The sequence below is a fragment of the Molossus molossus genome, unplaced genomic scaffold, assembly GCF_014108415.1.
Source record: "Molossus molossus isolate mMolMol1 unplaced genomic scaffold, mMolMol1.p scaffold_m16_p_13, whole genome shotgun sequence".
Lineage (NCBI taxonomy): Eukaryota > Metazoa > Chordata > Mammalia > Chiroptera > Molossidae > Molossus > Molossus molossus.
In genome coordinates, this window is record NW_023425348.1 from 51041538 (window position 1) to 51055011 (window position 13474).

General features: G+C 43.0%; 1 protein-coding gene across 2 annotated transcripts in view; it reads left to right on the forward strand.

The window, feature by feature from the left end:
* Positions 1-13474, forward strand: part of SYT9 (synaptotagmin 9) — a 189784-nt gene that overhangs the window by 68665 nt on the left and 107645 nt on the right. For both annotated transcript variants that reach the window (XM_036259287.1, XM_036259286.1), the window contains exon 3: positions 4798-5344. In XM_036259287.1, coding sequence (XP_036115180.1) covers positions 4798-5344 — 547 coding nt within the window. The remainder of the gene's footprint in view (positions 1-4797; positions 5345-13474) is intronic.

A 13474-nucleotide genomic window follows, 5' to 3' on the forward strand; every position in this document is an offset into this window, starting at 1 on the left:
GTACCCTTGTCCATGGCTGCACAGGGAAGCCCAGTGACAGGAAAGATGCTGGAAGTTCTGAGCACCAGATGTTAAGAGAAAGCTGTTGGGGCAAAAGAGCTGGAGACCTTGTCCTGCTGGAGAGCTGGGGGCCAAGATGGAAACTTAGTAATTCCCCTATTGAGGTTTAGAACATCAGCTGGGAGGCTAAGTACAAGGCCAAGTTAAATCAGCAGGCTCAGCTCAAGTATCATCTCTCTTCCATGGCAGTTTCCCAAGCCAGAGGCACTTTTTCCCCCAGTCTCTGCTTCTGTGTCTCTCTAACCTCCAGTCAGTTTTGTTTTTTGTTTTTTTTGTAATTCCCCTCTGCCCTGATTATAGTTAGTGTACGACTCTCTCATCACCCGCCTGGGAGTCATTTCCTTGAATGCAAGGACTTGGCTTTGCCTCCCTCTCCCTTCCACCCTACCTGACCCTTTGCGTAGCACATTCAGATTTGTTGAATTGCAGTAAGGTTCTCTTTCTTAAGATCCAGTAGAGGGAGTTGGTTTTGGGGTGATGGCTCAGGGACTGAGACTTGGGGGACTCAAAATGAGAGGCTGGACCTGGTTAATTCGAATCTGAGGAAAAGCCTTTTGCATCTGGGCACCTGCCTCTCCTGACCCTTGGCTGCAGTTCAGCACCAGGCCCAGAATCTCTGAGGTGCGGAAGTGTGCTTTTGAGTTTGCTATGGGAAGTCTGCTCTATGATTTTGTTGGTCATTTTGAAATTAGGCTGTCTTCAGGCTCAACCACGAGTCTTCCAGCTCAGGTCTGGGACAGCCAAGTCCCATCATTAGTTCTCATCCTGGCCTCTTTCAGACAGGAAAATGGCCTCTAATGGAGATGGAGGAAGCTGAGTGTTCTAACTGGGGGGGGGGGGGGGGGGGGGGGGGGGGGCAGCTTCTCCAAGACAGCATTAAGGTATAACTTAGTTACAGAGGACACAGACTCTCCTGGTTCCTCATCACACCCCATCCTTAGAGCTCACCTCCTATCCCTCTATTCATTGTACATACTAAACCCTGAGAACATCAGAGTACAGACTCCCCAGACCTACTCATTGGGCTGTCGGCTTCGGACACAGATCCCTCCTTATCACACTCAGTGTCACTCAGCAGCATTAAAATTCTAGACCCTGGATGGGGAGGGCTGGGGAGAGGTGGGGGCTCTAACTTACTGCACTCGAATACTACTGACCATTCCAGAGTTCCTCATCTGGGTGCCGGGAGCCAGGTCACAACATTCTGCTCTGTGTCTTTCCTCTGTCTTCCTTTTGACTTGCGTATCCTCCCACCACCATTTGAAGAGCCCCAAGAGAGCCATGGAGTATTGGTTCTCCATCGCCTCTACCTCTCTTCTCCTTCATGTCCCTGGGGCAGGCTCCCTGCTCTACTTTCTCATTTCTCAGCCCAGAGATTATGCAGGGAGGTGGTGAGTTACCTTGGTTCTCTGGCTGCCCTGAGCTTCTCTGGCCCATGCCTCCAACCAGGAACCGCTGACTGTCTCCTGAAAGGAAATTGAAAGCAACTGAAAGAGAGCCCCAGGGAATAAGAACTGGCCTGGCCTGTTACAGTCTCTGCTCCTGCTTTAAGCCACTGCCTTACAGCTGGATTCAACGGTCTTCCCAGCAGTAACGTGGTTCTGAATGGGGAATGGGGGAGTGCTGGAAATGCAATTTGTCCTGTAAAACTTTTGGACAATAGTATGCATACCTGTGTTTGATTTATTTATTTTTTTATTTTTAATCCTCACCTGAGGAAATCTTTCCATTGCTTTTTAGATAGAGTAGAAGGAGGAGAGAGAGAGAGAGACAGCAGTTGGTTGCCTCCCACATGACCCTCACTGGGGCCGGGGATCAAACCTGCAACCCAAGTACGTGCCCCTGACCAGGAATCAAACCCAAGACCCTTTGGTCTATGGGCTGACACTCCAACTGCTGAGCCACACTAGCCAGGGGTGGTGCTTGATTTTTTTTTTTTTTTTTTATCCTCACCCGAGGACATTTATCCATTTTTTGTTCAGATAGAGTGGGAGGGAGAGAGAGGAAAAGAGAAAGAGAGAAACATCGACGTGAAAGGGACACATCGAGTGGCTGCCACCCGCACGACCCAACCAGGGCCGGGGACAAACTGCAATCGAGGTACGCGCCCTTAGTGGGAACCGAACCAGGGTCTCTCTGGACTGCAGGCTGATGCTCTCACTGCTGAGCCAAACTGGCCAGGACATGTGCTTGATTTTTAAAAAGAACCTACAGCCCTGGCTGGTGTGGCTCAGTGGTTGGAGTGTCAGCCCACATACCCAAGGATTGTGGGTTTGATTCCTGGTCAAAGGTATGTGCCTGTGTTGCAGGTTAGATCTCCATCCCCGGTGGGGGTGCATAAGGGAGGCAACCAATCAATATGTCTCTCTCACATCAATGTTTCTCTCTCTCTCTGTTCCTCCCTCTCTCCCTCCCTTCCACACACTCTAAAAATCAATGGAAAAAATATGCTTCAGTGAGGATTAACAAACAAACAGAAAAGCGTGTTCATTGTGTTGGATTTCGAGTGGAGGCATCCTGTGCCGTTGCTCTGGGGGGACGTTTGGGTCTCTGAATGAAAGTCTCTCTGTGATTTTCCCAGTACATTCCCTCCAGCCCTGGCAATCCACTGTGGTTGGGAGCAGCAGAACACGGAGGGCTTATTGCTCTTCAGATTTCATGTCTTAAGAAAATGTACAAGGACAACGGAATATGTTTCATTGCTAAACAGCCAAAGTCATGTATTTTTAAGTGAAAAATTAAATTTACATGGCAGGCTTAGTCCTACAGATAAGGATTAAGACAAAATGTTCCTGAGATGGATCTAAAGCCAGTACTCTCCAGAAAATTGAAGGTAAGCTGTGATGCACAGAGAGGCTGCTCAGCAACCAGCTCGGGAGAGAGGCGACAGCAGTGGCAGGGTCTGGGCTGGTGTGGACGAGGACAGGGGTCTCATCACAGACGCTGGTGCGGAGAAGGGCTTCCGGTGGGTCTTGATGGAGCACTTTTAGTATTTAAACAGTGTCAATTAATGAACAGCTCCCAGATAGGTCCATCTTAGGTAGGAACTGACTCCAGACCGCAATATGGCTCTTGTTTGAACCAGCCTGGAGAGTAAAAGCAAAGTAAAAGCAGAGAAAGCCAGAGCTGGTACCAGCTCCTTATGGCCTCTGCACAGGGCTGGATACTCGCTCTCCCTGCCAGTCCTATCTGCCCAGAGATCCCAACAGAGCAAGACCGGAGCTTTGTCCTAGCACTACAGAGGTTCGGCATCTCAACAAGGGGATGACTTGGTTGTTCTTGCACAGAGAGGCAGTTTTAGGTGCTTCCGAGCATCCCCTGACTCTCTTCCTACCCCCGAAAAATCAGAAGATACAGAGAAAACTTAGGATTGTGGGTTTCTCTCTAAGAAATTGAGATCCACAGTGGAAACTTGCAGGCCACGCAGTGTTTACTCACTGATGGTGTTGGTGCCCGGTGGGCTGTGTTGGCGGTGACAGGTGCAGTGCCAGCTCTGAGACTGTGCTCTCGCTGTGCTGTGTGGGCGATTAGTGACCAGCAGTGTGTTTTAGGGTGAAGAGGAATGATCAGCATAACATCTGTATGACAAGGGAGCTATTGTCAATGTGTTTCGGGAGCTATTAACCCCATTTTTACATCTTTATTTTATAAAGTAGGCTTAAGAAAGGAAAGGAAGATAAACTCAGATGTTTACTCTGCCTCTCCAACGATTTACCAGGCCCTCAGAGACAGCCAGGCTGTTGCCCTTGACCTAGTAGAGGCTATTTTACCTAAGGTCCTTGAGAGACTGCAGAAAATGCAAGCATCATGACTCTGAACCGTGAGCTAACAACAAACAAAAACAGACTCACCAACAGCCTTGTATGTAACGACTGCTTCTTTCTGTTTGTGAAGACCCACCGGTAATGCACATTTCCCCGAAAGGGGAAACTTCTAACCCAAACCAATAAGCTCATAGGGCGAAGAGTAAATTCTGTTAGCAAATACTTGGTTTGCAAATCTCGGTATCCAACCTTCTCTGACTGAACCGGCAGGTGCGTTTATAGCGGCTTACCTTCCCTTTCATACCCACAGTGTCTATTACAGAAATACGCCCTTCCCACGGATCAGTCATCACCTGCGCGGCGTCACAGAAACCCAGGCGGTGCTGTCGCCTGTCAGCCAACGCAGCCCGCTGCGAGCAGACACGGCCTGTCACTCACATCCTCACGAAATCAAAAACTATGTTCTTGTGACTAAGTGATTTGATTTGAACCAGTAAGAATATACACCCGTATAAAGCTATAAGCCAGTGACAGGAAAGTCTGTGAAACTTAGAGAAAGGTTCATTCTTCTTCAGGAGATACAGCGCTGTTTCCATTTCAGGGCGATATTATATATACAAGTGAATAATTTCATTTTTAACCCAGTCTGAACACATCTTTACGCTCAGCCCGCTGAATAAGCTTTTTAGTGGCGTATGAGTTTAGAAAGCGTGTTAGACCTTTAAAGCTCCAAGGTCACATGTAGTCAGTTTATCTCCTGATAACCAGGCCTCAGTTTGGGGCCTCAAGCCTTGGGGAGCAGCTTACTCACAGTGATGAACATATTGAATTTAGGCCGAACAAAACAAAACAAAACCCACAGATTTAAGCTTTTAACAGTGCATAACAGTCTACCTACATCCCAGGCACACGTTTCTGGAAGACCCGTAGCTAATGAGGTTATAACTTTGTTCTCTCTTGCTCTTCACTGAAGGCATAATTCAATCCGAAGACAACTCAACCTGTCAAACCCGGACTTCAATATCCAGCAGCTGCAAAAACAGGAACAGCTGGCCGGAATCGGTCGCATTAAACCAGAGTTATACAAGCAGAGGTCACTGGATAATGATGATGGGAGAAGGAGTAACAGCAAAGCCTGTGGAAAGCTGAACTTTATTTTGAAATATGACTGTGACTTAGAGCAGCTCATCGTGAAGATTCACAAAGCTGTCAATTTGCCCGCCAAGGACTTTTCTGGAACTTCAGATCCTTATGTCAAGATCTATTTGCTTCCCGATCGGAAAACAAAACACCAGACAAAAGTCCACAGGAAGACCCTGAACCCTGTGTTTGATGAAGTGTTTCTGTTTCCAGTTCCCTACAATGACCTTGAAGCGCGGAAGCTGCACTTCTCTGTGTACGACTTTGACAGGTTCTCTCGCCATGACTTAATTGGCCAGGTGGTGGTGGATCACTTCTTAGACTTGGCTGATTTCCCCAGGGAATGCATCCTTTGGAAGGACATCGAATATGTCACCAATGTAAGTTCAGCATTTCTTCTTTTTTGGGGTGGGGTGGAGGTGCTTTCTTGGTCAACATGCAAACAAATTACTTAACCTTATTTTATTTGGGGGGGGTGTCAAAATATAAAATCCATGTCAATATACGTAAAGCTATGGCTTCAGACCTTCCTTGTACCTTTCTAGAAACAGGTCTTTTTAATATTCTCTCTGAAATTTGCAAGAATTATTGATGAAAACAATATTCAAGAATAACCTTTGTTGTTTTCTATTTTCTAATTCTTAGCTATTCTCCAATAGACAGTAGATATTATCTGCCCTCCTTACCACATTTTCTTTAGAGCCGTCTTAGAGCGCGTGTGCTAAATGGATCCTGGCATCCTATTGACCATGATCTGCAGATACAAGCATTAAGTCCTTACCCATGTTCTCAGGTCAGCTCAGCTCGGTAGCATTGCTCATGATCAGATCTTCCCCTTTAACCCCGGAAGTGAGAATGGTTGAATAGAGTTGGCACCACATTTTCAAATAGTGAATCAAAGCTACAAGAAGAGCAGTCTGAAAAGATCTACAGATACTGGCAGCACTAATCTATAGAAGGTCCAATCCAATTTAGAGTTCATGAGCGGGCAGAAGTGTCAGGTAGTGAGGCCATGTATCCGTGCATACGTCTGCTACACGAGGTTGCAGTGGCTATGTTTTTACTCCACTTATACCCTTTACATTGTCCTACAGAGGTGTACTGACACTCCTAGGTCAGAAAGGAAATTTGGACTTGCTTAGAAAACTCAGATATTTGAATGCCACTTGTTTCTTTCACCTGTCCAAATGCCCTCAGGTACCCATTCGCTTGTCTTCTGGAATATGGGCCCGTCGGAGGCCTTTTCTTCTCCCTTTCTTGCTCTGCCAAGCATCAAATTCTTGCTCAGACCATGATTCAGCTCATTTTGGAGCCATCAAGTGAAAGACTCTGGCTCTGCTCAGGAAGAGAACACACACATTCTCTGCCCCTTGACCAAACAACCACCCGAGTGCTTTGTCACCATGTTGGGCACCTTCTCTTCACATGCCACCAGTCACCAGTGCCAGTTTTGTTCTGCTGCTCAGAAGAGGGAAGTGCAGCGTGGGGTTTTGGGGTTTCACTGGCTGTGATCACAATGATGAGGAAAGAAGGCGCTGAGAGCATCAGGTGATGAAACTGAAGTGATTTGCGAGATTGGGAAAGGAACAGATCTCTTCAGTCTTGAAAAGTGTGATATCTATAAGCCAAAAAATTGATGTGGGGGGAAGCAAGGGTTATACTTATTCCCAAATCAGTAGGCAGCACGAGAAGCTCTATAGAAACAAGAGGGGCAGGCTGTTCTACTGCTCAGCATGGCTCAAGAATGCACCCTCTCACTGGAGTATTTGCCAAGTCCTGTTGGGTATATGCTGAGACAGTGATGAGCCCTGGCACAGGAAGGTTGATCATACCATCTAGCGTGACATCAATTTATATTTTTTGACAAATGAATTCCATAACATAGCTGGAATTGTCATTAAAAAGCTCAACAGGGATCCGGCTGTCAGTTGCCTTCCAGAGACTTTGTGGAGAGAGCAACACGGAGCGGAGAGTGGCTAAGAGTCTGGGCAAGGCTGATCCCTGGTGGGAACACTTCCAGGTCAGCTTCCCACGGGAGAAGAAAGAATGGCAGCCTGCAGGACCTTTTGCCCCCCCCCCCCCCCCGGGACTAAGAGTTTCCTGTCCGTTGCTGGAGAAGTCTTGATTTCCCCAGAATTTGTGAAGAATGTTAAATTATTTATCAAGGAGGAAAACCAATAAGGCTAAAGGCCTCAGAATTCTCAGTTGTTTCCTCAGGCAAAAAAGTAAATATTCTAAGCATTGATCTGAGCCTTTGGATGGTCAGCAGGAGAGAGGATATCCTGAGAATGGAAATACAGATTATTTTTTTATCCATCATAAATTTTAAAAATTTCATTCAAAAATTATTATTTGGGACTGTGTTGACTGTGCTTTCTCAATGTGACTTTGTATGGAGACTGAGATTTGCCAGGGTTTCATTTTGTAATAGCATGCATGGAACACAGTGTATATAATGTAAATATAGCGAGTAATGAGGGAATTAAATAAACAGGCATGAGCCTGCCCCTCAGATGAAGAATAGAACATCATCAGTAATTTGGTGACTCTTGGGTTCTCTCTCATCACATTCTCTCTCAGTCCACTCCTGCCCAGAGGAACTACCCTGAATTTAATTATTGTGACATATTTGCAAGACAATGAATTCTTTGGTTTTGTCTCTTTCTGATTTTCATAGCTCTTCTTTGACTTTTTTTCCCTAGTTCACATTGATTTTGACATTTAAGAATGGAGATGAATAGAGCTGTGGTTAATGTATTTTCATTATTGTGTAATATTCCATTTTGTTACATATGACAGAGTAGCTTTCTTGTATTGATGACATTTGGGTTGGCATTAGTTTTCCTATGATTCTGAATAATACAGCAGATAACATTTTTGTGCACGTTTCCTGGTTCACATACACAGTAATTCCTGTAGGGTGTGTCTCTGGTAGAGGTAAGGTATACACGTGCTCAACTTTTCTAGGCAATGTCCAGTTCTTTTCCATAGTGGCTGTACAAATGGATCCTCCCACTGGTGAGAAATGATACTTCCTAATGCTTCATGTTCTCACCAACTCTTGCAGTTGCCACACTATTGAATATGTGGGTATGTACATGCACAAAAAATGGTATATAATTTGTATTTTCATGGTTGCCAAGGTTGACCATCTTACAATATGTTTATTGGCCATTAACATTTTCTGTCTTGTAAAATGATTGTTCAACACTTTTTTTTCTTTCTTTTTCCTATTGATTCATATATGCTCTTTATATAGTTTGTATGTAAGTTCTTGCTGATGAGGTATATTACAAGCATTATCTCTCTGTTTATGGCTGTCTTCGCACCCACTTCATGGTATCTTTTAATCAATAAAGGTTCTTATGTTTAATGTACTAAAACATGTCAATATTTTCCATTGAAAATTAGCATGTTTATGTCTTATTTAAGGAATCCTTCCTTACTCTACATCACAAAGCTATTTCTTCTATTTTCTATTAGCAACTTTAAAGTTTTGACTTCCCTAATTATGATTTTAACCCACCCAGAATGAAATTGTTTGTATAGTTAATACAGGCATTCTGTATTAGTCAGCTCTGGCTGACAATAGTATAAACTTCTAAAACAACAGGAAGTTATTTCTCAGTTCTGGAAGCTGGGAAGTCCAAGGTCAAGGTGCCAGTTCATTTGGTTTCTGGTGAGGGGCCCTCTTCCTGGCTTATAGACTGCTGCTTCTCACTGTGTCCTCACATGGTGAAGAGAGAGAGCTTTGGTCTCTCTTCCTCTTACAAGGACACTAGTTCCATCTTGGGGACCCATCAACATGACCTCTTCTAAACCTAATTATCTCCTAAAGGACCCACCTGCAAATACCATCACATTGGGGTGAGGGCTTCAACATGTGTATTTGGTGGTGACATGAATATTCAGTCCATAGTGCATCCATATTTCTTTTTCCATATGGATAACCGATATTCTGGCATACTTTCCCAATAATCTGTAGTGCATGCTCTGTCCTAATAGATTTTGATATATGAAGAGTCTGTTCTGGATTCTTTTCTATCCATTGTTCTGTTTGACTCTCTCTACCAATAGCGCAGCTTGCAAGCTACTATTATTCTATGATAAGCCTTAACATCTGGAGGAGCAAATCAGTCATCAAACCTCTTTTCCTTCAGTTCAATCTTGACTGATACTTGACATTGCTCATAAATTTTAGAGTCAAATTGTCAAATTAAATGAAATTTTTTCTTTTATTTGTTTGGACTTGTCCGAGATTAATTTAGGGAAGTTTTATGTCATTTGCAATATTGAGTCTTCTATCTGTGACTATCATGCATTTCTCCATTTATTTAGTTCTTTAAAGGTTTTCATCCAAGGCTTATAATTTCTACATGAGGATCTAGGATGTCTCATTAGATTTGTTGCTAGATACCTTTTTTGTTATTTTTAAATAGTATCTTTTCTAAAATTGCCTTTTCTGACTAATCCTGCTCTACAGTAATACAGTTTGAATTTTGTGAATTTGTCTTCTATTTGTCAACCTTGCAAAACTCTTAATTCTCATAAATAGATTATGGATTCTTCTAAATTTTCTTTATGGATATTTAGTCATGTGAATTATGATGGTTTGTCTGTTTCTTTCTAATTTATATACCTTTTATTCTTTAAGAAATTTTAATGCACAAATTAGAAGTTCTAATACAATGCTAAATAATAAGTATGGTAGTAGTCACCCTTGATTTTTTCTTATTTTAAATGGAATGTTTTTTAACATTTACATTAATGCAATTTTGCTCTAGATAGTTTTTTGATGTCTTTATAATATTAAAATGTATCTCTCTATTCCTAGTTGACTAAAACTTTATCACAAACAGTTGTTTTATCAAATGCCATGATCCTGTGAGGTTTTTCCGCTTTGATATGCTACTTTGGTCAATTACATTAATTAATTTTCTCATTTTGAGCCAATCTTATATTCCTAGTAGGATCCTGATTGACTTTGATATATTACCTGTTTTATACATTGCTGAGCTCATTGTGCTATTTTTTTTTTTTTTTTTTTTTAGCATTTTTGGCATTTGTGTTTATGAGTCATACATGTAATCTACTTTCTCGTATGGTCTGTCTCTGGGTGGGGGTCAACGTGACTCTTGATTTATAAAATTGGTTGGGTGTATTATTTTGGATACATTCCATTTGCTTCTGCTCAGTGCCCCTGGAGGCTTTGGGAGTTTTGTTTATGTTTTCTTCAAACTGAAACGATCTCCCTTAGTCAGTGGCTTCTGATTAGGTTCAGACAATGAGGAAGGGAGAGGAGTGAAATTGGAATATTTATTTCTCTAGATGCCTTCTTTGGGTTCTCCACAGGCTAGCAATAATCTTCAACAATCAGCCACAGCTCCTAAATGTCTTTGTTTTGCTATTGTTCTTAGAAGATTGTTATTCTGAGTATAAAAATTCGGCAGCATAGAACTCTCAGTTACTCTGATTTGGGTATTGTAACGCTATCTTTCCATAGTCTTATGACCTTGGATTGCTTTTGAGAAGTCAATACTTTGTCTAACGTTTATTCCTTTATATGTAATTTTCCTTTTCTTTCTTACTGCTCTCAAGACCTTGCTTTCCTGTTTAGTGTTTATCCTTTGAAAATGTGACCCTTAATCTTTAGGACTCCAACCTTATGCAGGATTCTCCCACAGTCTTCCAAAACCCAGGCACGAAACCATAAGAGATTCACATTTACCTCCATTTAAGCTCTGGCTCTAGAGCTCACTTGCCGCTGTGAATTCATGCTTTCTCACTGTTCCTAGCCACCGAATAATTCCATTTCCATCCATCAGCTCTGCTCTGCATCGAAAAGGATTTTATAATCCAGTGTTTTCACCTGAAAGAGTTTCTGAGAACATCTCACCTATTACTGGAGACATTGTGTACTTGTACTAACTGATATGTATCATATGTTTGCCTTCTGACTGAAGAGCCACAGAGAGCCTTAGAGGTCCTGTGATCTAACACCTACAACTGAGTGGAGGGCCATTAGGAGATTCAGCCAAGGTCACACAGCTGGATAATAGCCAAATAGGAATTAGGACTAAGTTTTTCAACAGCCAACTCAGCTTGTGAAAAGATGCCTCAAAATTATTATATATGGCCTTGGCTTTGGTGGCTCAGTTGGTGGGAGCATCGTCTTGTACACCAGAAGTTTCAGGTTTGATTCCCAATCAGGGCACATGCGTAGGTTGTGAGTTTGATCCCCGGTTGGGGTGTGGATGAGAGATAACCAGTTGATGTTTCTCTCTCTCTCTAAAAATCAATGAAAACATGTCCTTGGGTGAGGATTAAAGAAGAAATCATTGCATATGCTGGTTTACTACTTCTCTTCCCCTCTCTCCCTGGCTCACTAGCACTAAGCTCCAAATGCCACTTCCACACAGAACTCTGACCTGAGCCCTGTACTAGGACACATTTTTCTGGTATTTGCTTCCATGACGCTTTATACTTGTATCATTACTCATCATACTTTCTTTTATGTTATTTGTTCAGTTTTCTTTCTTCTCCACTAGACAGTTCTGTGAGGGCAGAGACTGTGCCTGGCTCGGATGGCACTGTGTGCCCAGCCTCCAGAATGGTGTCGGCAGTGAGATAATGAGTAAGCACTAAGTGCCCAGAATGAAGCCCCTTAAGAGGGGCTGGTTTGGTGAGGCTCTGGGGCCTGGTTTGTTTGGGATGGGAGGTGTTATGCAGAACTGAACCTATAAACTACTTCTTTTTTTCCCTCTTTATTGATTTTACAGAGAAGAAGTGAGAGGGAAAGAGAGATAGAAACATAGATGAGAGAGAACATCAATTGGCCACCTCCTGCATGCCCCCCACTGGGGATCGGGCCCACAACCTGGGCATGTGCCCTGACCAGCAATCGAACTGGCGACCTCTTGGCGCATCGGTCAACACTCAGCCACTGAGCCACACCAGCTGGACCCTATAAACTACTTTTTAAAAACTCTGTTCTTTATTTCTCCAAGGAGATAATGAGTTTTATAAATGTCAGCAGTCATATAAAAATTAATTCTCACACCTTCCTGTGAAGAAAAAAAATAGCAATTATCGAACGAAAAAAACGATAGTTTAATTAAATGTCTCAACTGCTGAAGCCAGATCAATCACTAATGGTCTAGTGCATCTTTGTGGGACAAGTGTCAGCCAACAGGAGAGAAGACAGAGTCGGGGCAGGTCAGAGAAGAGAGCATGAGTGAGTGGTCAGGTGAATGTTGGCTGTCATGCCTATACTCCTGGAATTTTTATTTTTATTTTTTACTTAACCCCTGAACATTTTATTTATTTTTTACAGTCAATCTTTATGAGCCTGGCAGAGTGGCTCAATTCCCCATCAGGGCACATGCCTGGGTTGTAGGTTCCTTCGCTAGTGGGGGCCATGCAGGAGGCAGCCAACAATGTTTGTTTCTCTCTCTCTCCCTTCCTTCCTCTCTCTTCTGGCTGGTTTGGCTCAGCAGTTAGAGTGTCAGCCTGTGGTCCAGAGAGACCCGGGTTCAGTTCCCACTAAGGGCATGTACCTCGGTTGCAGTTTGTTCCCGGTCCTGGTTGGGCCGTGCATGAGACAACCACTCAATGTGTCCCTTTCACATCGATGTTTCTCTCTCTCTCTTCCTCTCTCTCCCTCCCACTCTATCTGAACAAAAAATGGAAAAATGTCCTTGGGTGAGGATAAAAAAAAAGTTAGAAATTCAGTCTTTATGATATTGTAAAAAGTAAGAGTTTACCTTATGATAATGTAGAATAACCTCTTAAAATTATGCTAATCTATTTTGACCCAACAGTTTTTTTTATTTTTCAATTTTATTATTTTCTTTCAATTTCATTTTGTATTGATTTCAGGTGTATAGCTTAGTGATCAGACAATCATATACTTTACATAGTGTTCCCCTCGATATTTCTAGTACCCACCTGGCATCATACATAGTTATTACAGTATTATTGACTATATTTCCTATGCTGTACTTTACATACCCATGACTATTTTGTAACTACCAGTTGTGCTTCTTAATTCCTTTACCTTTATCACCCAGTCCCCTAACGCCCCTCCTCTCCGGCAACCACCAGTTCATTCTCTGTGTCTATGAGTCTGCTTCCATTTTAGTTGTTTGTTTATTTTGTTCTTTAGATTCCACATATAAGTGAAATCATATGGTATTTGTCTTTCTGTGTCTGACTTATTTCACTGAGCATAATATTCTCTAGGTCCATCCATGCTGTCGCAATGGTAAGATTTCATTCTTTTAATGGGCTCCTGGCATTTTGGGTATACCCTACTCCTCGCTGGCTCTCTGGCCAGTAGGCCTTGAGCACTTCTGGAATCTGTCTCGGTGACCCGCTGCCCACTTAGAAACCAGTTCAGGAACTTTCTCTTGGACCTATGATCATCTCAGCCTGACTCTAGTTGGGAGGAGATGCCAGCCCCCTCATGTCATAGTGCGAGAAGTCAGGAGGTTCCCATGACGACGGTATGG